This window comes from Xyrauchen texanus, chromosome 35 (assembly GCF_025860055.1).
Source record: "Xyrauchen texanus isolate HMW12.3.18 chromosome 35, RBS_HiC_50CHRs, whole genome shotgun sequence".
NCBI lineage: Eukaryota > Metazoa > Chordata > Actinopteri > Cypriniformes > Catostomidae > Xyrauchen > Xyrauchen texanus.
The window spans coordinates 4627219-4648863 of NC_068310.1; the positions used below are offsets into that span (position 1 = coordinate 4627219).

General features: G+C 39.6%; 1 protein-coding gene across 2 annotated transcripts in view; it reads right to left on the bottom strand.

Moving 5' to 3' along the window:
* LOC127628649 (pleckstrin homology domain-containing family G member 1-like) overlaps positions 1 to 21645 on the bottom strand; it is an 89052-nt gene that overhangs the window by 61019 nt on the left and 6388 nt on the right. The window contains exon 1 of one of the 2 annotated variants that reach the window (XM_052105417.1): positions 7179 to 7408. The exons of the other annotated variant lie outside the window; for it this stretch is intronic. Within the exon in view, the coding sequence (XP_051961377.1) occupies positions 7179 to 7188 (10 nt within the window). The 5' untranslated portion in view covers positions 7189 to 7408. Of the gene's footprint in view, positions 1 to 7178; positions 7409 to 21645 lie in introns of those variants that run through there. 2 annotated transcript variants of the gene reach the window in all.

Below are 21645 nucleotides of genomic sequence, written 5' to 3' on the forward strand. Positions count from 1 at the left end.
GCAGTGTGTGTGACCTGCAGTGTGCGGTCTGTCAGTCATATAACTGTACACTGTGTGTAAACTTCCGCCCATACATTATGCATAATAAGCAGTCCTTACCACAAGCACTGTACAGTGAGGATACATAATCATTCCCAAACATACACTCATAAATATGTCAAACACTTATACGTGGGTGTGAATGGCTCATGCTCTTGCATAACCTCTCAATAGTCACTTATTGGACATGAATGATCAAACGTGTTTGTAAAGTGTGCAAATGTTTTCATTTACGCAGTGACCTAGTGTGAAGTGTACAAAGGATCAAACGGTAACTAATGTTACAACACACATGTCTACCTGCAGAGAATGTGAACTCTTGAGGTGTGTGTTACTTCTTCAAGGCTGGGCAGTTAACTGCTGCTCTACTGCTAGAGGAATCTAAAATTGCAGGAACCAAAATTTGTACTTTGTGAGAATGCTAAAGTCAATATACAGTTTAATGCCGTTGGCTTTTTCTGTAACCTGACATTCAATGTAGTAGTAATTATTTTAGTGGGCGTAACATACCAAAATGGAGCCAGGTAATTAAAGGGGTTAAATCAATACCTTTTTTAAATGTTTTAGTGTACTTAGAATAAGGGACAATCCACAGCTAGTTTAGACAATTTTAATTAATGACTCAGAGGTAAAGAAAACACCCAATGCAAAGTGGAGTGTAACACCGATGCATAGCTAAATCCACACCTAGCCATGGATTATCCATGTGTATACCATGGTTACTTCTCAGCATTGATTAGTTACAGCTGTCATTTAATAGAATAATAGATATTATAACAGAATAATAATAACAGTTACATTTATCTACAGGTCGTTTGATCTAGAGTTATGCGCCTTCTAAATCACACACAAATATAAAGTAGAGAAATAATTGTAGATTTATTTGAATAAATAAAATAATAAAAAAAAAGGACGAATAACTGTAAAAATGGAAATGATGTTGCAAGCTCAGGTTTCTAGGAGGCAGGGAAGACCAGCCGGCGACGGAAAGGCTGAAGAGGCAACTCCTCCCCTCTAGGAAGGAGGGGAGGGGGTAGGTCAGGCCGGTTGATTCCCCAGCCTGAATCGGGTGTTGGGGGTATGTAACGAGGAGGAGAGCATAGTCGGGCAGTGAGGAAGCACACCCTCCTCCTAGTCACATCCAGGTTTTGGTAACAATAAATCATGTTCTTAACATGGAAATGAGGAAGCGGGGACCCGGTGAACAATCCACGTCAGACATTTAATGAACACTTTTCAGTGTGAAACAAAAGCTTGTTTTTCAACATACACGTTCAACATAAAGACACACACAGAGAGACAGCTTTGTGTGTCTCACTACTCTCTCTCTCTCTCTCTCTCTCTCTCTCTGGTGTCCCCGGTCCTCCTTTTTTCTATCTCCCACTGATTGGGGCAACTCAGTGCCAGGCGTGCATCCTCACAGACTAGCCACGCCCACCTCCTCGTCACAGTGTGATACTAATAATTAGGCCTACAATTAAGGTCAATATATTTTTAAATGATTATAGTGTGCTCTTCATTTTTAAGTTGTAAACAAAGTATATCCAACTTTAAACTTTAAATATATTTCCAGTGCATTATACCTTGTTTTACAAAATAACATCCTTAGCATTACTTAGGTGCAACTAAAGTGAGTCAAAAAAGCACTTAAAAGTTTAATTTGATGCATTTAACAAATGTAAACACTAACTAAATATCATTTAAATACATTGAAGATGCAATAAATTGTTCAAAAATCATTAAGTTCACACTGATGTTTGTACTTTGAAAGTATATTATTTTCATAATTAGTACTTTTCTTAAAAGCATGCTTAGGTGTGCTTCTTTTCACAAGGGCAGGAATTAAATAGTAAATAGTTAAATAAATTAAGAAAGTAAATAGTGGCAATTATTATTTCATGTTGATTTTAAAAGTTAATTAAATTATTATGAGTGTTTTGAGTTTTTTTTTTGCTGTCGACATATGTGATTTTTGGTACCAACATGAATTGTGGAATTTGGTACCAACATGAACAGCTGACAGTAACTCATATAATATTCATAAGATGCATCTGCTCTGTACAGATAACAAAAAAACTTTAACAAGGCTTTAAAAAGATTAGTGTGTCTGTGTGCAAATAATTGTCATGAATAAGTGAAAGATTTACTTACACATATTATATAAATTTCCTTTTATCTCCTCTGCAATGCTTTCCATTTCCAACTTTTCTGCAACAATTGCACATATTCATTATAAATGAAGTCTAAAACACATGCAAACTAACTGATGATATATCACATTTACTTTGAGGCTTCCAAGACTCAACAACAATGAAAAGAACATAAAAGAATACACAAAATCACACAAAGCTCTCATGGTCTTGATATCTCCATGACGATGTGTGTTTTGATGTGAAGAGCTCCGTGTCCATAACCAATGAGATTAATTCTCTCAAGCCTGTCTGCACGAGACTGACTGCACACACATTCGCACAAGGAACACAAGTTCTATTCTGGTCGCTGAAACATGTTGGAACGCCACCACGACTTCAACAGAGCTGGAATGCCTGTAATGGATTCATAACATGCCGAAAACATTCACAAAGCAACTGAAAATGTCTTCCTCACTCTGCTGCTGAAGATCCTGTGAAATAAAGTTCTTGCTTTCTTATCTCTCTATCAAACATCTCCTTAATGACTCATAGTAACCACATCTATATAAAAAGCTCCTCACTGCCCATTTCCTGTAATTAAACTGGCCCATTAACTCTTATTCTCAGTCATCAATCCAACCGAACGTACGGAGAGTCTGATTCTAGAATGTTCTAGATGTATGACTGATTGATTGTAGAATGCAAATATGGTGGAAAATAGAGCAAAAGACAATACAGCAAGCAGAAAACTAACTGCCACAATGAGAGTGGTCACCAGTTTAACACTATGGGGAGGAAAGGAAGCTTTGTGTTTTTTGAGCTTTGCTATGTAGTTGCTAGGGTGTTCTACACCCAAGTCTCTAAAATGCAGGTTTGTATACATGATTTGGGACCCTCTTTTAATGCAAGTTTATTGAATTGTTTCAGCCATTTATTGTCTGCCAGGCAAATAAAATCACTTAAAATAGCATTTACACACTTCTACTCAACAAGCTTCATGATTTAGGGTATTATTCATGCCCATAGTATAAACGTTGCAGGACAAATTAAGCACCAAAGTAAAATACTCCACGTATGAGTAAAAGTAATAGTGATGTCTGTATGAGTTATTACATACTTTTTCCAAACTGTTTTCTTATATGTGCTATAACAGATCAAACAAATAAAAAAGACTGGACCATTTGCTGACTCCGACTGCAGTCCAAGGAAAAACTTAAATAACAATTAATCAACCACAAGAACTCTTCCATACAGGACAAAGACAGGCCCACACACAAAAACCACACTCTTGATGGATGACTGATCATAGATCAGAGTTTCTCTAATGATTTATGCAGTCATCTGCAAAGCGGTGCTGTCCGGTAAGACATCTGAACTATGGTTGCCCTGTCTAGAGGTACAATTCTCTTATTTGCCTGTTTCTGTTCCCAGACAACAGTGGTGTGATGCTATTAACATGTTAGTTTTACTTTTCTCACTCCCTTGTATAATATAACATATTTTTAGTTTATTACACACCTATAACATAGTGCACATTGAAAGACAATGTGTGAATTACACATCTATAACAACCAATTTTAGACCGGCTGGTAGAAGAGCCATTAGAGAACTAAAGGCAATGACTGTGACATGACAAAGGGAGATATGATGCATGAATGCACACACTAATACACACAAGCATGCACACATACTAGGGTGAGGGTCCGCTTGTGACCCAGTGCTGCCCACCGATTAGATTTCACTAAGACAGAATTGGTTCAGAGAAACATAAATCTGACCTTTATACACCGCCCACATTTATCACCCAAGCACATGCACATGCACATGGGTAGCTGATGTCCATGCACTCCTTTTTTATCACCATCAACATTTTAGCTTAAAATTTATATTAATGTATTATGTTTCTAGTTGATTTCAAGGGTGTTTTGGGTTTATCTAGGGTGGTCTAGTGGGTCGCTAGGGTGTTCTGACTAGCTGCTATGTAATGCTATGGTGTTCTAGTTAGTTAGGTAGTTAGTTAGTTCAAAATCCTGCAGATCATTGATTAGTCAGGGAGAATCTTCACTACCAGCGTCACTGGATTTTTGACACCCAACTTCAACCCACTAGTTTTAAAGTTAGCAACAGCAATAACAGTATCATTTGTTCAAGTGACTTTCGAATTGTGAAAAAATAAATGGCTGTGCTCAAAACCACGCTGTAGTCAATAAACAAGGTGCAGATGGTCCACTCGTTAGCGATGAGTGAAAGGAAAAAGTCTCAGGAAGTGTATCAGCTGATGGCCGCACACGGCTACCACCGGACCTACAAACAGTGTAGGGGAAAGTAAAAAAAAAATAAGTAAAAGTGACTACAGAACCATCAAGGAAATGTGGAAGTGGTTCGACCAAATGGACGCTATCTAAACCAGCGAGCAATGGGAGGGAGAGTGCCCTGGACTGGTGTTGATCCGTGATGGAGGATGATGTGTTTTGTTATGTTAACTCTATACTGTGCTTGAAAGCTTCACTTTATTTAGTTGACCAGCTACTGGAAGATTGCTTCTAAAACAACCAGGCCAATTTAACTATTACACTTGTGTAAAATCACCATACAACAACTGCTTTATGCAGCACAATGAGCTAGTAGCTAACAGCTAGTGGTCATGTTATTGTTTTGGTCAGTTTGTGTCATGTTTAAGATGATGTCATGGCAGTAGAGGTGGCGCAACTATGACGATCAGCCTATAATACCACCCATGTTTAGGTGGCACTAAACTGAAGTGGAAATGCAAGCTCAGAAAAGTAAAGCGAGTCGAGTTGAGGCAATTCGAACTGTAATGTGCAGTGGAAAAGTGCCATAAGTTAGTTAGTTAATTAGTTAGTCAGTCAGATAGTCAGTCACATAGTTTGTAAATTAATTCTGACAGATGGAGTTCAAAAATAATCCATTACAGTGTATTGGTCTGTTTGAACATTCCCCCAATGCAAGTCTATGGGATTTTCAATTGTCCATTATGGAAAAACTGTAAGTCTAATTAGTTATAAAAGACAAAGAAACCAAAGTCAGAACAGTCTAGGAGTTTCAATTGCTAATTTGGTCTTGATTTAGGAATTTTTGAAAAATCCTAAATCAAGTTTGTAGAAAAACAGTATGTTGGCTTTGTCAAGCCAACATAATAAGAGTTCAGTAATGTAATACAAAAAAATAAACATCTCAAAACCCAATTTCTTAGTGGATTTTTTTTTTAAGCTGTGTGGCAGGTTGGTAAAATCTTGATGGATTTGCTCTTTTTGAACTCTTGAAACCAGTAATTGTTGTCTGCAAATCTGTTCTGACAGGTTCCTACTGAACTCATCTATCCATCTTTCAAACACACGCTTCAAACTGAGTCTTTCTCGCTCTCTCCAGCTGGGTTTTATCCCGGGGGGTGTATTGCTTTAGGGACAGATGTCCTGAGGGGGTGCTGGTATTGTCTAAAGCAGACTCTAAACTGTTATTATCCCCCCAAAACCCTCTAACCATGGGGGACTAATTTAGGTTATGGGTTGGGGAGAGACAGAGAGAGAGAAAGAGTGAGAGAGAGAGAGAGAGAGAGGTTTCCTCACCACAGCAATATAATCTAAACATACACTAACTTAATACAATACACTGATCTAGAACCACATTTCTATACATATATTTTTGCAAAAAAAGAAAATTCTAAGCACATCTTTGAATGTATTGCAGCAATTTCCTGGTGAAATTGTATTCCCTTTCAAAGAAATTGTGTATAATGGCAGACAAATAGTTCATAAACACTTACTTTTTCACCCTGTTCCTCACACAATGCTATGACATCTAAACACTTTTACTATAGTGCATCATGACTTGTAAGGCGATACATTTTAATGTTTGTCTAAAAAAACAACTCAATTTACAAGCTTGTTCAAGTGTGATCAAATTGTGTGATAGCTCAACTGATAGAGCATTGCACTTGTGATGTAAAGGACTGTAGTAATAGTCCTGAAGAGCATGTGAGTGGATACCTGAGCAAAAGTGTCATTTTTGGTGTGAAAAAAAAAATTGCATAGTTGCTTCAGCAAATGTGTTTCTCATCTCACAGTTGCTTTTTTGACACTGTTAGGTTTAAGGTTTAGGGTAGGGAGGTAGGTAGGTTTTGTTGATATAAAACTCGATCTGTTTGGTGGATCATTTAACTCACTTTTAGCGACACACATTGGACATTTCACATCGGAACTGCCGTGATAAATGTAATGAACCACGTAATATAATTTTGCTGAAACGTTGTGAGATGAATTTTGTGGATTTTTCTGAGATATGGCTGCACATTTACCTCGCTATTTAAATAAAAACAAAATTCAATAACCTCTATTATTTTTATATAAAGCAAATTATATTGATTTCAGACTAATCCAAGCACTACCATACAAATTAGGGTAGACTTAAGACTAACCCAAACCCTTTAACTCAAACGTTAAATAATTTTTCTATAAAATAATAAACACACACACACACACTGTCAAACATTGTAGTCAGTTGAGGTTGTAAATAGGACACAAACTTCTGATTGGCAAATACTTTGATTAAGCACTCACCAGCATTTCAGAAACCAGATAAACACTCTCTTTTTCCAACATCCCAAAACACACAAACACATACACACATATATACAGACATACCAATATGCCTAGTTAAACACAGAGTGCCCTAACGGCAGCGCTGAGGCAATTTAAACATCCCGGCTCTAACATCAATCAGAGATGTGCTTGAATGTAGGCACTCACGCACGCGCACACACACACACACACATGCACAGGAAGCTTTGAACTAGTTTTCAAGAGCTGCTATTACACTAGAAGCCATAAAGACACATATTCATACAAATTCTGCACATACAACACATAACCAACTAGTCTAAAGACATCAAATGCATGCATAACTATTGCAAAACACAGTGAAATAACAACAAAACCCTTCTAAAGGCTTCCGAATACTGTGATGTTTCATGCGAGACTCTTCTCTTACCCATAGGCATTGCAGCAAATTCCAGATTTGATCACATATCCACTTAGTATTCCAGACAAGTGCCACACACACAACACACTCCTCTAATCCTTCAATTCAATTTACATTCTAACAGAGACCAGCAGGATGATTCCGTCTGTGTCAGTGAGAATATCTGCACACACAAACACTCATTCAGTAAATCCACGGTTGGTGCACACATAAGCCACGCTACAATGTTCCTTTCTCTCTCCTTGTCAGTGACAGACTGAGTAGTCCTGGATTTCTCCCTCTCTGTACTTCCCAAATATCCCTCCCTGTTGCTCCTCCCTCTCCATCTGTAACAAATTAGAAGCTCAGACTTCCACAGAACTTCTTTCTCCCTGGAAAATTTCTTCATGTTGTTCATCAATTATACTCAGCACTGGTAGATTTTTTCACTTATTTTGACTATAAAAACTCTGCCAGTGCAGTAAGACAAAATACATTCTCTGAAAAACCTAAATATCTTATACAGTGTTGTTTCTAAAACATAATATATCAAATTGATCTTGTTTAAATGATTTTTAGATATTTTTACAGGAAAACAATACACAATTTATAATCAAGAATATGATTTTTGTCCTAATATCAAAGGTCTTACTAGAAAAAAAGAAATTATGATCCATCATGAATTATCTTGATAATAAAATATGACCATGCCTGGTAATGTGCATGTAAAATGGCATAAAGCTGACAATTTGCACAAGGTTTATTCTGCTCGTATGTATGTAACACATCATAAGAAAGTGTTTCACCGCTGTTCAAATGCACTCTGGATCGCATCATTTATATGTAGAAATGTTTTCCATCTGAAAGGACTAAATATTAAATGAAACAAATGACAATAAAATACAAAGTAATCTCTTCAGTAATCAAAATATTTTTTTAATGTAACTGTATTCTAAATACCAGTGTTATAAATTGTAACTGTAGTGGACTACAGTTACTTGTATTTTGTATTTTAAATATGTATTCCCATTACATGTATTTCGTTACTCCCCAACCCTGCTTATACAATATATATATATTTTAGGGCTGTCAATCGATTACATTTTTTAATCAAATTAATTACGTTTTCCCGATTAATTAATCGCGATTAATCGCATATACAAATATTTGCTGAGAAAGCCCCTCATATAACAATAATTCAATATATAATGATGAAATAATTATACATAGTTGTATACTTGTGGCAGAAGAGTTAATCATTGATAACTGGCTTTAGAATACAATGTATTGTTTACTACCATATTATTGATCATAAGTCAATCATTGGCATACAGTTCACAGCAATACATTTCACAAGTGAATTTGTCAATCAGTTGGAGAATTATTATGAGGGCTTGTTTAAGAGCCCGTCAATCTACACCTGAATCAGAATTTTTTTTTTTTTAGAAACAAGCCAGGGGTATACATAGTACACAATACTACAGATATATTTTACAATAATGCCAAGACATTATTATTATTATTATATTCATTACATAGTGCAGTGCTTTTCAATGCTTTGGCATTGTTGGAGGCACAAAGTGTATTTAAATAATATTTCAAAAAGTGCAAATAGGGGCTTTATAGACATAAATTTACACTTATGTATAAAAAACTTGGCAAGAAAAATAAACAGATTAATCAGAAAATATTAACTTAAGTTATCAAATTTGTGAAAACCAAATAAAATGTCTTTATAAAGCAAAGAAAAACTAGTTAAAATAATACAGCGTGGACACATTCCCAAAAAAGGTGAGGGGCAGATTCATCTACAGCATTACAGAAGGAGCAAAGTGGATCTATTTCAGGGAGCATGTTTCTTAAATAAAGATTGACTGGGTAAATATGGTGTAACAGTTTAAAGGACACCTCCTTAACCTTGTTGGTAATTCAATATTTGTGAGGTAAAGAACATACGACCTGCATCAGACATGCTTGTGTCACGTCTCTGGTGTGTTGTGTCATAAAAATAAAATGTTTAGGTCACTGTATCAAGTTAAATATAGTTTAATACTCAATCTTTAAACACATCTTGAGATCCCTTAGTTTGCATTTGCGCTCATTCAAGTGTTTTGAACGCAAGAACGTAACGCATGTGTATGTTGTGTGTCCGCTGAAGGGTTGTTAATGTTTTGTTCACTGTATAAACTGCGCGTTGCTCACACAGCTGAAGTTTCACTTACTGACCACTGGAGTAAACAGGTGGTACTACAAGCTTGCATTTCTCAGGAATTTCTCAGGAAAGTATTGCGATTAAATGCTTTAATTTTTTAACGCGTTATTTTTTGTAAAATGAATCGCAAGTTATTAACGCGTTAAATCGACAGCCCTAATTAATTTACTTGCTTTTTCATTTTCTTTATCTTTTCATGTGCCTTTCTAAACCAACAGCCAATCTAACAACTAATGGTAAACAAAGGAACGAATAAGTCTAAGGACCAACAAATAAATACACATAAGTTGGGTTCCCATCTAACTATTTTTATGCGCATTTTGAAATTGCACATAAGAAATCCTGAATGGAAACGCTTGATATGCAAATAAATGTTCTAAATTCAGAATTAAAATTGATTGCTCTAGAAGGGGGTGGATTTTCTAGAGTTTCACATTATATTTAAAATGCGATTTAAAGTGATGAAAATTTTTTATTTGCTAAACGCGTTTTGACCATTCGTGCATGTGTTACAAGAGTCTGCAATGAGTGTGCAATAGCTTGATGTGACTAGCCCACAGAAATGTCCAACCTTGGCACACAAATTTTGAACATAGTGCTTGTCTTTCGGAAGTGTTTAACCCACAGCTTGTCGATAAAGTGAGTCCTCACAATCCGCCTGAACAGTTTTGAGAGTGGGTGCTCCCAGGTATGCGGAGACTGATGGTGTGTGGGCATCGCAGCTATTCTGGCCCATATTATATCAGATATTAAACTAATTCTGTGGTGTCTCGTGGATGCATTTAATAAAATGAGATACTTGCTCCATTCTTGCAAATAAAACTGTCCCCAAAGAAAGTAGAGGTCATTCAGCTGCTCCATCATGAAGAGTTTTGCATTACTATGCTCATGATAATTCATGTTACGTAGTGGATGTGCGCAACAATTTGTGTTTTCTTAAGTCTAATTTTTAGAAATGCGCTTAAAAAATGCTAAACATTTTGGATGGGAAACACAGCAATTGGTATCCCATCATTGCCTGTACTCATCTCATATGCATCCTACAGTTGGTGTTGTCACCCACTGTGAACGATTAATCAAGGATTGAGTAACATTCAGCCTTTCATAGGTAATAAGTACATGTGAAGTAAGCAGCTTTGTTGTTGTTTCAGAGTTGAACAGAAAGACTGAGAGCAACTTCAGTAGGACATGAGAGAGGTTAATGCTATTACAAGTGTAGTATCTAAGTGAGACCATAAAGACAAACACATTCACACCCTGAAAACACACTTACAACACACTAAGATCAGCAACTTTGGAAGTTATAATACATTTTAACAAGCATTTGTTTAACACACACACATATAATCCTCAATGGGCGGGGCAATTCATACCCACATACCCAAATTAAACATAACCCACACTTCCAGCATGTAGCCTGTCTCACACGCGCGCGCACACACACACACACACACACACACACACACACACACACACACACACACACACACACACACACACACACACGTTGTGTGTTGTTGGTCTACCTATCATTATGAGGACTTTCCATAGACATAATTATTTTTATACTGTACAAACAATAGATTTTATTCCCTAAATCTAACTCTCATTCTAACCCAATTTAAAAAATTTAATTGTCAATAAAACATTGTTTAATATGTTTTTTAAGCTAAAAAATTTTCCTTGTAAACCACATAAACATGCACACACACACACACACAAACACACACACACACACACAAACTTGTTTTTATATAACTGTGGGGACTCTCCATAGACTTCCATGCATTTTATGGATTTTATACAGATCTAATGATAATTTCTATCCCCTAACCACACCCCTACCCCTAGCTTTACCCCTAAACCCAACCTGCAAAGAAAACTTTTAGCATTTTTACATTTTCAAAAAAACATTGTTTAGTATGTTTAAAAAGCCATTTCCCTATAGGGGACCACTTGCTGGGCCCCACAAGGTAGGTGATCTCAGGTTTTACTATCCTTGTGGGGACATTTGGTCCCCATAATGTAGTATAAACATGTACACACACACACACACACACACACACACACACACACACACACACACACACACTCCTGAAAGTGTCAATAAAATTTGATGGATTAAAGTCACACACGTATATACACACAAATCCAGCCCAAATCACAGTGTCAGAGTTTGAAAGTTTGGTCTAATCCAATTAGAGATTTCACAAAACACACATAAACACTTACACACACCCAATTACCCTGATATCCATACATGTCAAAATGAAAAATCAAATCTAAGTTTAGCTATGTAAATCAGGACATTCCATAGACTTGTATTGTTTTTATATAAAGCTAAATATAATGCCTACAGATTACTGTTGCAGTATCATGGAACACAAACCTCAAAACAGAAGCAGTGTCACATTATAATTCAAATGTATTGTAGATCTAGTATTGTGAATACAGTCATGAAGAAAGGTGTTTGTTAGGTATGACGCAGAGTGATGCAATGTAAATAGCATTGCTTTTATTGCCATAGGACATTTCTAAAATTGTTAATACATAAAATGTTACATTTGAATTAAAACATAATTTTATTACAGTAAGCAAATTCATTAAATGCCATCCTTTCACTAAAAGATATAGTCTCTGACATGTGATTTTAGGTCAATAGTTGCTCTCTATGGGTATTGCACCGTGATTTTCACTGTATCAGTGAAGTATTTCAAGTATTTCTGTAACTATTTTAGCACAGCTGCAATGCTGTATTAACTAATCACCCTCTAGGACTATCCATTTTATAATCCGTTATTTTACAAGAATGATAAATTGTTCTTCATGAACAATGAAACTTACTAACTAATTAGCATGTGAACCATCCATCCACCCACGAAACAAACAAATAAGCTACTTAATAAATGACAAACAAACAAATAAACCAACAAATGAACTAATTGATGAATCAATGTATGAACAAAGGAATTAATAATTCACCAAGCTAACTAACCAACCAACCAACTATCTAACAAAGGAACCAAGCTAATGACCAAACAATCAAATATACCAACCAACTAACTAAATAGATGTCTGGGTGATGTAGGGCCTACTTGTGTTATCAGGAATGCTAATCCATTTTTAGAATATTAAAAAAAACAAGTATTATACATATATAATATATATATTAGGGCTGTCGATTTAATGCGTTAATTCAGTGCGATTAATTTTATAAAAATGTTTACGTAATTAATCGCAATGCCCCCGGATTGTAATAAGGAAGATTCCTGAGAAATTCAAGCTTGTAGTGCCACCTGTTTAGTCCAGAGGGCAGTAATTGAAATTTCAGCTGTGTGGCAATGCGCAGTTTATACGGTGAAGACCACAACTAGATAGACATTGTTATGTTCTTGCATAATCCTTATATATCGAATTATTGTTATATGAGGGGCTTTCTCAGCAAATATTTGTATATGCGATTAAATGTGATTAACTGAGACATCATGTAATTAATTTGATAAAAAATGTAATCAATTGACATCCCTAATATATATATATACTGTGTGTATATATATATATATATATATATATATATATATATATATATATATATATATATATATATATATACACAGTATATATATATTCTGCAGGTTGCCAGGAAAACAGCTGTTGTTATGACAACATGTCAGTGGCAGCCCCTGCAGTGGCCCACACAAATGAACATCCTTGATAAACCAGTTCTGTACATTCACACTCTTTCTCAAACTTCTCAAAGAAAGAGAGAGAGAGAGTGTAAATACACTGATGATTCCTTTAAGACACACACAGACACATGGACGCACACACTTTTTTTCTCAATTGTGTATTTTAGCATACACATGTGTATGTGTATGTTTATGTGTGTATGTGTGTGTGTGTGTGTGTGTGTGTTTTGGGAAGTGGTGTGTTATTCCAGCTGTGCAGTTAACCCCAAGAGGTGGTTACCTGAAGGGTAGGGTCAGTGTGTGTGTGTATGTCAGTGTTAATGTTTGAGGTAGTTTTGTGATAAATAAAAGCCATCATGTACGTGACCCCGAAACCCTAAAACACAATCATACACCGATCAGCCACAACATTAAAACCACCTGCCTAATACTGTGTAGGTCCCCCTTATACCACCACATCTCAAAATAGCATTCTGAGATGCTATTCTTCTCACCACAATTGAACAGAGTGGTTATCTGAGTTACCGGAGACTTTGTCAGTTCGAACCAGTCTGGCCATTCTCTGTTGACCTCTCTCATCAATAAGGCATTTTTGTCCACAGAACTGCCACTCACTGGTTGTTTTTTGTGTTTGGCACCATTCTGAGTAAATTGTAGAGACTGTTGTGTGTGAAAATCCCAGGAGATCAGCAGTTACAGAAATACTCAAACAAGCCCATCTGGCACCAACAATCATCCATACGATTATCTAATCAGCTAATCGTGTGGCAGCAGTGCATAAAATCATGCAGATATGGATAAAGAGCTTCAGTTAATTGTTACATCATCCATCCGAATGGTTGATATAATGTGATCTCCGTTATTTGTACCGTGGCATGATTGCTGGTGCCAGATGGGCTGATTTGAGTGTTGTGGAAATGGCATGAGCGTAAAAACTGTAAGATCCTTGCACAAGTCCCAGGTCTGTCAAGGTGTTGCAGGATATAATGCAGTCTCATGTTGACAGCATCATATACAGACCTGTTTGCTAGGTATGCAAAATGAAGGGGGTCTAGCAGGGGTCCAGTTATGTCACTTCAGGTAGGCCAAAACCAGTTTCTCAAATGATTTCATGACCACAGACATGAGAGCAACAGGTCTGTAGTCATAAAGTCCTGTGATTTTGTTTTTTTGGGGGGACTGGAAAGATTGTGGAGCATTTGAAGCTGCAGGGAACTTCACACTGCTCCAGAGATCTATTAAAGTTCTGTGTGAAGATGCTGGCCAGTTGGTTGCAGATTTTCAGACAGGTAGGCGAAACACCATCTGGGTCTGAAGCTTTCCTAGTCTTTTGTTCAGGAAGACCCAGCACACATCACCTCACAGACCATAAGTGCAGATGAGTATTGGGGGAGGGGGGTTCCAGGAGTTGCTGGTGTGTGTGAAGTGAAGATTGGATTGGGGGATGGGTGTGAGACTGGGCTTTTCAAACCTGCAGTAGAACACATTTAGTTTATCAGCCATTTGTTGATTATTTGGAGGTTTAGGGGGAGGTGTCATATAGTTGGTAGTGCTTTCCAGGCCTTTCCACACAGATGCAGGATCGTTGGCTGGGTTTTCAGATTTTCAGAGTAGCTTCTTTTAGCCACTCTTATTCCTTAGTCAGTGTGTTTCTAGCCTGGTTGTAGAATATTTTATCCCCACTTCTGTAAGTATCCTCTTTGCCATGACAAAGCTTTCTGAGTTTTCCTGTAAACCATTGTAGAGCGGTCTCAGACCCAGCCTCCTCCACATTACAACCATGGTGAATGATAAAAATGTCCTGGTAGGAATGCACATATCCTCACATAAACTGATATATAATGTCACAGTACCTGAGAACTCATCCAGGTCTGTGGCTGCAGCTTCAAAAACACTCCAATCAGTGCAGTCAAAGCAAGCTTGTAGTTCCAGCTCTGGTTCATTAGTCCAACTCTTTACAGTCCTTACTAGCTGATTTTAGTTGGGAGAAGATGAACTAGACAGTGATCAGAGAGTACTAAAGCTGCATGTGGGACAGAGCAATATGCATCCTTTACAGTGGTGTAGCAGTGGTCCAGTATATTTCTTTCTTTGGTGGGGCATGTGATGTGTTGTTTGTATTTTGGTAGTTCATGGGTGTGGTTAGCTTTATTATAATCTCCCAGAATAATGATAAGAGTGTCTAGGTGTTGTCTGTGTCTGTGATGTAATCAGCCACTGTGTTCATGCATGCTTGTGGTGGGATTTAAACACTCACCTGAATAAATTAGGAAAACTCTTGAGGCAAGTGGAAAGGCTTAAAGTTGATAAAGAGTGCTTCTAAATTAGGACACCACATCTTCTTCAGCACTGTTACATCTGTGCACCAACTTTCAGTGATGTAAAAGCATGTTCCACCACCTCTCGTTTTCCCCAATGATTACGCAACGCGATCCATTCTGAACAGCCGGAAGCCCGGTAGATGTAGCGCGCTATCTGGTATGGCCTCATTCAGCCAGGTTTCCGTGAAACACAGAGCAGCTGAGTTAGATAAGTCCTTATTTGTTTGCATGAGCAGAAGAAGTTAGTCCGTTTGGTTGGTGAGGGAGCAGACTTTCGCCAGATGAATACTTGGCAGAAGAGTCCTTAAGCCACGTTGACGAAGCTTCAAAAGTGCACCAGAGTGCTTCCATCTTTTGGGTCTTTTGGGGCACTTGCAGAACACCGCTGTATCTCCAACTAAGATGTCTAATAAAACGTCCAAATAATCAAAAACCAGCAGAGTTTCCACTTTGTTCCATAAGTTTCCACTGTTATGCTGATGATTCCCAACTTTGTATTTCTTCAAAACCTGATGAGATTTCACAATTCTACAAATTAGCAGAGTGTATCAATGAAATAAAAGATTGGATGGCCAGAAATTTCCTTCTACTAAATTCCGATAAAACCAAAAACCTAAAAAAAAAAGGTACTAAAATATAATTTTACTCTCGATGGATGTACTGTTACATCTTCTTCAACAGTGAAGAACAGGTGTTATATTTGATACCAATCTGTCCTTTGAAAATGAAATTACCAATGTTTGTAGAACAGCATTCTTCCACCTAAGAAATATTGCTAAATTACGACACATACTCTCTGTTGCTTATGCCGAAAAACAAATTCATGCATTCATGACCTCAAGACTAGGTCATGCATTATTGGGAGGATGTCCAGCAAGAGATCTCCAGCATAGATTTCAATTGGTTCAAAATGCAGCAGCCAGAGTGCTGATGAGAACCAAGAAATATGACCATATTATCCCCATTTTATCATCGTTACATTGGCTACCTGTTAAATTTCATTTTAATTTTTAAATTCTGTTAACTACTGTGGCAGTTGGGGCATGGTCAAGCGCCCGTCCGGGAGAGAAAAGCGGTAAGGGCGCTTACACCTGAGCTTAATTATGTCTAACACCTGTCTCTAATTTCAGTGAGCACGGGGAGAGCGGCATAAAAGGGCAGCCAGAGGGCCTCCAGGGGGAGAGAGATGACAAGCTAACCCAGTGCGCTTGTATTATATTGTGTATTATTATAAAGTATTGTAAAGACAACGGGCATTAAAGGCTTACCTTGCGGTGAAGACTTGTTTCCTGTCCTCCTTCCAGTGAGGGGTGTTACACTGGTGCCGAAACCCGGGAATTTAAAGAAAACAACATTTTGATCATGGAAAGTGGTCGCCCCATAGAGTCCTCCCAGCTGGCAGAAGTCCTCCAATCCCTCGCGACGCTGCATCAAGGCCACCAGCAATCCCTGCTTGAGCTCCGGCAGGACCAAGATCGCTGGTTTTTCAAAATCATGCGGGCTCAGGCAGAGGACCGGCTCGCCATCCGGAGCCTCCTCAGCCAGGAGGCCGCGTCGGCCACAACCGCAACCCCGGACACCCGCGCTACGCTGCCCCCCCATGCTACAGAAGATGGGGGCAGCAGATGATCCTGAGGCCTTCCTCGATTTGTTTGAGCGCTCAGCAGAAATCTGGGGCTGGCCGAGGGAGTGGGAAGGACCCTTTCAGGTCACACGACGAGTTGGGGATCTCGATTATGAGGTTAAACGTACTGATAGAGGGGGCGCGCGGCAAATATATCACCTCAACCTCCTGAAATTGTGGAGGGAAGAGGCGGCCTCTGTGACGTTGGCCACGGTAGTTCCGGAGAGGGCGGAGCTCAGACCGAAGGTAAACAAAGCCCACAGTCGCAACACTCCGGTTACTTGTGGAGACCACCTCTCACCGCGTCAACTCACAGAGGTTTCCGATTTACAAAAGGAATTTGCAGATGTGTTTTCCCCTCTACCGGGCCGTACAAACACCATACAGCACCACATCGAGACCGAATCGGGCGTGGTGGTACGTTGCCGCCCCTATCGCTTACCTGAACATAAAAAGAAAATAGTTCGGGAGGAATTAGATGCGATGCTTGATATGGGGGTAATAGAGGAATCCCACAGTGATTGGTCCAGCCCGGTTGTTCTTGTTCCCAAGAGCGATGGGTCTGTTCGATTCTGTGTGAATTACAGAAAAGTCAACGCAGTATCTAAATTTGACGCATACCCAATGGTTGATGAACTGCTCGATCGGTTAGGTACTGCTCGTTTTTATTCGACCTTGGATTTAACGAAGGGTTATTGGTAGATCCCCTTGACACCAATGTCCCGTGAGAAAACTGCCTTCACTACGCCGTTTGGATTACACCAATTTGTGACACTTCCTTTCGGTTTGTTTGGGGCACCAGCCACGTTTCAGCGTCTTATGGATAGGATCCTCAGACCTCACACCGCTTACGCCGCTGCCTATTTAGATGATATCATCATTTATAGCAATGACTGGCAGCGGCACATGCAACATCTGAGGGCCGTCCTGAGATCGCTGCGGCGGGCGGGGCTCACAGCAAATCCTAAGAAGTGCTTGCGATTGGGCGTGTGGAGGTACGGTATCTGGGGTTCCACTTGGGTCATGGCCAGGTGCGTCCCCAAATTGACAAAACCGCGGCGATTGCGACTTGCCCTAGACCCAAGACCAAAAAGGGGGTGAGGAAGATCCTGGGGCTGGCTGGCTATTATAGGAGGTTTGTGCCTAATTATTCGGATGTCACCAGCCCGCTGACTGACCTCACTAAAAAGGGGGCTCCAGATCCGGTCCAGAGGTCGGAGCAGTGCCAACAGGAGTTTATTCAGATTAAAGCCGCACTTTGTGGGGGGCCGCTTCTTCATGCACCTGACTTCTCTCTCCCTTTTGTATTGCAGACGGACGCTTCAGACAGAGGGCTGGGGGCCGTACTCTCACAGGAGGTGGAGGGGGAGGAGCGCCCGGTGCTGTACATTAGCCGTAAGCTCTCCTCAAGGGAGACTAAGTACAGCACCGTGGAGAAGGAGTGTTTGGCCATCAAGTGGGCGGTCCTCACCCTCCGACACCCCTGCCTGAGTCGGGCAGTGGGGGTATGTGGCAGCGGGGGCGTGGTCAAGGCGACCGTCTGGGAGAAAAAAGCGGTAAGGGCGCTTACACCTGAGCTAAATTATGTCTATCACCTGTCTCTAATTTCAGTGAGCACGGGGAGAGCGGCATAAAAGGGCAGCCAGAGGGCCTCCAGGGGGAGAGAGATGACAAGCTAACCCAGTGCGCTTGTATTATATTGTGTATTATTATAAAGTATTGTAAAGACAACGGGCATTAAAGGCTTACCTTGCGGTGAAGACTTGTTTCCTGTCCTCCTTCCTGTGAGGGGTGTTACAACTACATACAAAGCTTTGAACGGTCTAGCTCTACAGTACTTAAGTTCTACCACGCTATATTCAATCACGTTCATTACGATCGCAATATTCTGGCCTAGAATAATATATAATAATATATATAATATAGAATAATAGTTCCTAGAATATCAAAATCCACTAAAGGAGGTAGATACTTTTCATATTTGGCTCCTAAACAATGGAATAGTCTCCCTAACACTGTTCGAGATGTAGACACACTGCCTCAGTTTAAGTCTAAACTAAAGACTCATCTATTTAGCCAGGCATACACCTAATTTATATTCAACTCACAATTATGCTGCTTTAGTTAGGTCTGCCGGAACCAGAAACAGTGATCATGATCTATAACTCTGCATTAAATTGATTGGCATCTGAGATGGCCCACGAGACAGCCATACATCAATGAGCGGTAATGTTACACACGCGCACATACATACCACACACGCACAAATACATACCACACACACGCGCACATACACATGTACATGCATATGCTTTCTTTAATTTGTCCGACACATTGTTTGAGTGTATTTTCATTCTCTTAATGGTCTCTGTATTCATATCGTAGGTATAAGGTTATAATATTTACGTATTTAAGTTCTGGTGCATCAGTGACTAGTTGGAGTGCACACATTCTAGTTTATGGTGTACGGCATATACTTTTATTAATATTGCATTTTCTGAGTTTAAATTACCGTTGTGGTGCTGAGGAGTGGATTGCTGGAGCTTTTGGCTGGAAATAGTGGTCGGCGAGTTTCCGGATTAGTGGTGTGAGTGTTTTAAGGACAGGCATGGCGCTTCGACCGCTGCTTTAGTTCCGCTTGCCGCTACCAACCAGCAGATTGACTGTGGGGAAATGGGATGTTTGTGTTGTGGATTTTCTTTTCTAATTTGTTGGTTTTCTTAATTGTTATTTGTTTATTTCTTCAAGATATGCATTTAATTTAATTCTAATTCTTTGACTGGCCTTGTTATGAATTTTGTAATTGTATTTGAAGTTTGTGTTTTCTGTTTTCCCCTTGTGTGTTAATGTGGACTAGTCCGTTTGTATAAATGTGTCCCATTGTTTAATTTAGGAGGTCAGTACAGTTCTCTCATATTCCATTATTGGAGTTTAGTTTTGTTCTGCTGACCTCTTTTATTGGCCTGAACATGGATTTGGGTTATTTGGACTTTATTTTGGTTTCTATTTGAATTATTTTGGTCTGATTAATTAAAAGACTATTTTGGGAAACTGTTTTTGTCACAGCCCTCATTCCTTGACTGTGATGTCCCTCACAGCATCTATGCTAATATAATTTTATTTATTTCCCTATCTCAACCTCGGGACTCCAGGGACCAGAACTGGCAGGTCCATTCCTGCTTCATGTTGGACTCCACTGCTACGTGTCGCTGTGTGATGATGATGAATAGAAGCCGGTGCCAGCCAAACATCACATCAGTCTATTACGATGGACTTCAGAGGATGAACCGATGCCAACTACAATCATAAGACATGGGATACTTCATATGCCATTGCCTGAACCTTGGACTTAGGATAGACCTCACCAAAATTACCGGCCAGGTTGAACTGCGATGCACCTCACTAATCTCTGCCTGCATCACCTCGGTCTAATGATGGACTAGACTCTTGAGATGGAATACATCGATTATCAATTAATAGCCAACAAAACCCATCATCAGCCAATTAACAAGGACAACTGCATCTAAGTGAACTTCTGCAGATAATACAGGATGGACATCAAAGACATTAGTCTTACAGTTCATACAAAGTCTTTGTCCCTTAACACTTACTTAGTTAAATAATTTTAAACCATGACTTGCACTATACATAAGTAATATTGGCATTATATTCATGATGTTAGTCAGAGGGGAACTGGCCCGCACAGTGAGTATGGTTTCTCCCAAGGATATTTTTCTCCATTAACCAACATTTTATGGAGTTTTGTGTTCCTTGCCACAGTCTCCTTCGGCTTGCCCAGGGAACAAGACATTTGCTCCGGAGCTGGTAAACAGACCACTCCGTCCCCTGGTGGAGAGCCAGAGAGAAGAATCCTTGTTTACAAACCTTATTTCCTTTGCTGCACCCCCTTCGGGCTGCAGAACCCACATTCTCAATAAAAGAGCGATTTCCACATTCCCTGGGTCATCTGGCCCGCAAATGCCATACTCACGGCAACCCAGTGTCACACTCCGGCAGTCCCGGCTCCCCAGCCAGCCAGTTCTGACGAGTCTAGAGGATGCCTACACGGGACATCCTCCTCAGTCACTAACCCGGCCCCTGGCAGGCCAGGACCATCTGACTCGGCTACACGATCCAGTTCGCCAGGCCCCCGCCCCCTTTTTCCGGCGTCCACTTTACCTGGAAGTAGACATAGGGTGTTGGCGTCTTCGCCATGCACGGCGAAGACGCCAACACCCTATGTCTACTTCCACGTCTCTATCTTCCCTCGACACCGACCCTTCCTACGGTTTGCGTTCAATGGCCAGGCATATCAGTACAAGGTCCTCCCCTTCGGCATGTCCTTGTCTCCTTGCATCTTCACAAAGGTCTCAAAGGCAGCCCTTGACCCGCTAAGGGAAGTGGGCATCCGCATACTCAATTACCTCGATGACTGGCTCAACCTAGCCCTCTCTCGAAAGTCACTGTGCACCCACATGGACCAGGTGCTCAGGGGACTGGACTGGGAAAATATTAAGCTCGCCCCGGTTCAGAGCATCTCTTTTCTCTGCATAAAGTAAGACTCAGTCTCAATGATCAAGCGTGCGCAGTCGCTGCTGAAATGCCTCACCTTATTGAAGCCAGGCACAGCGGTTTCTCTAAAACAGTTCCA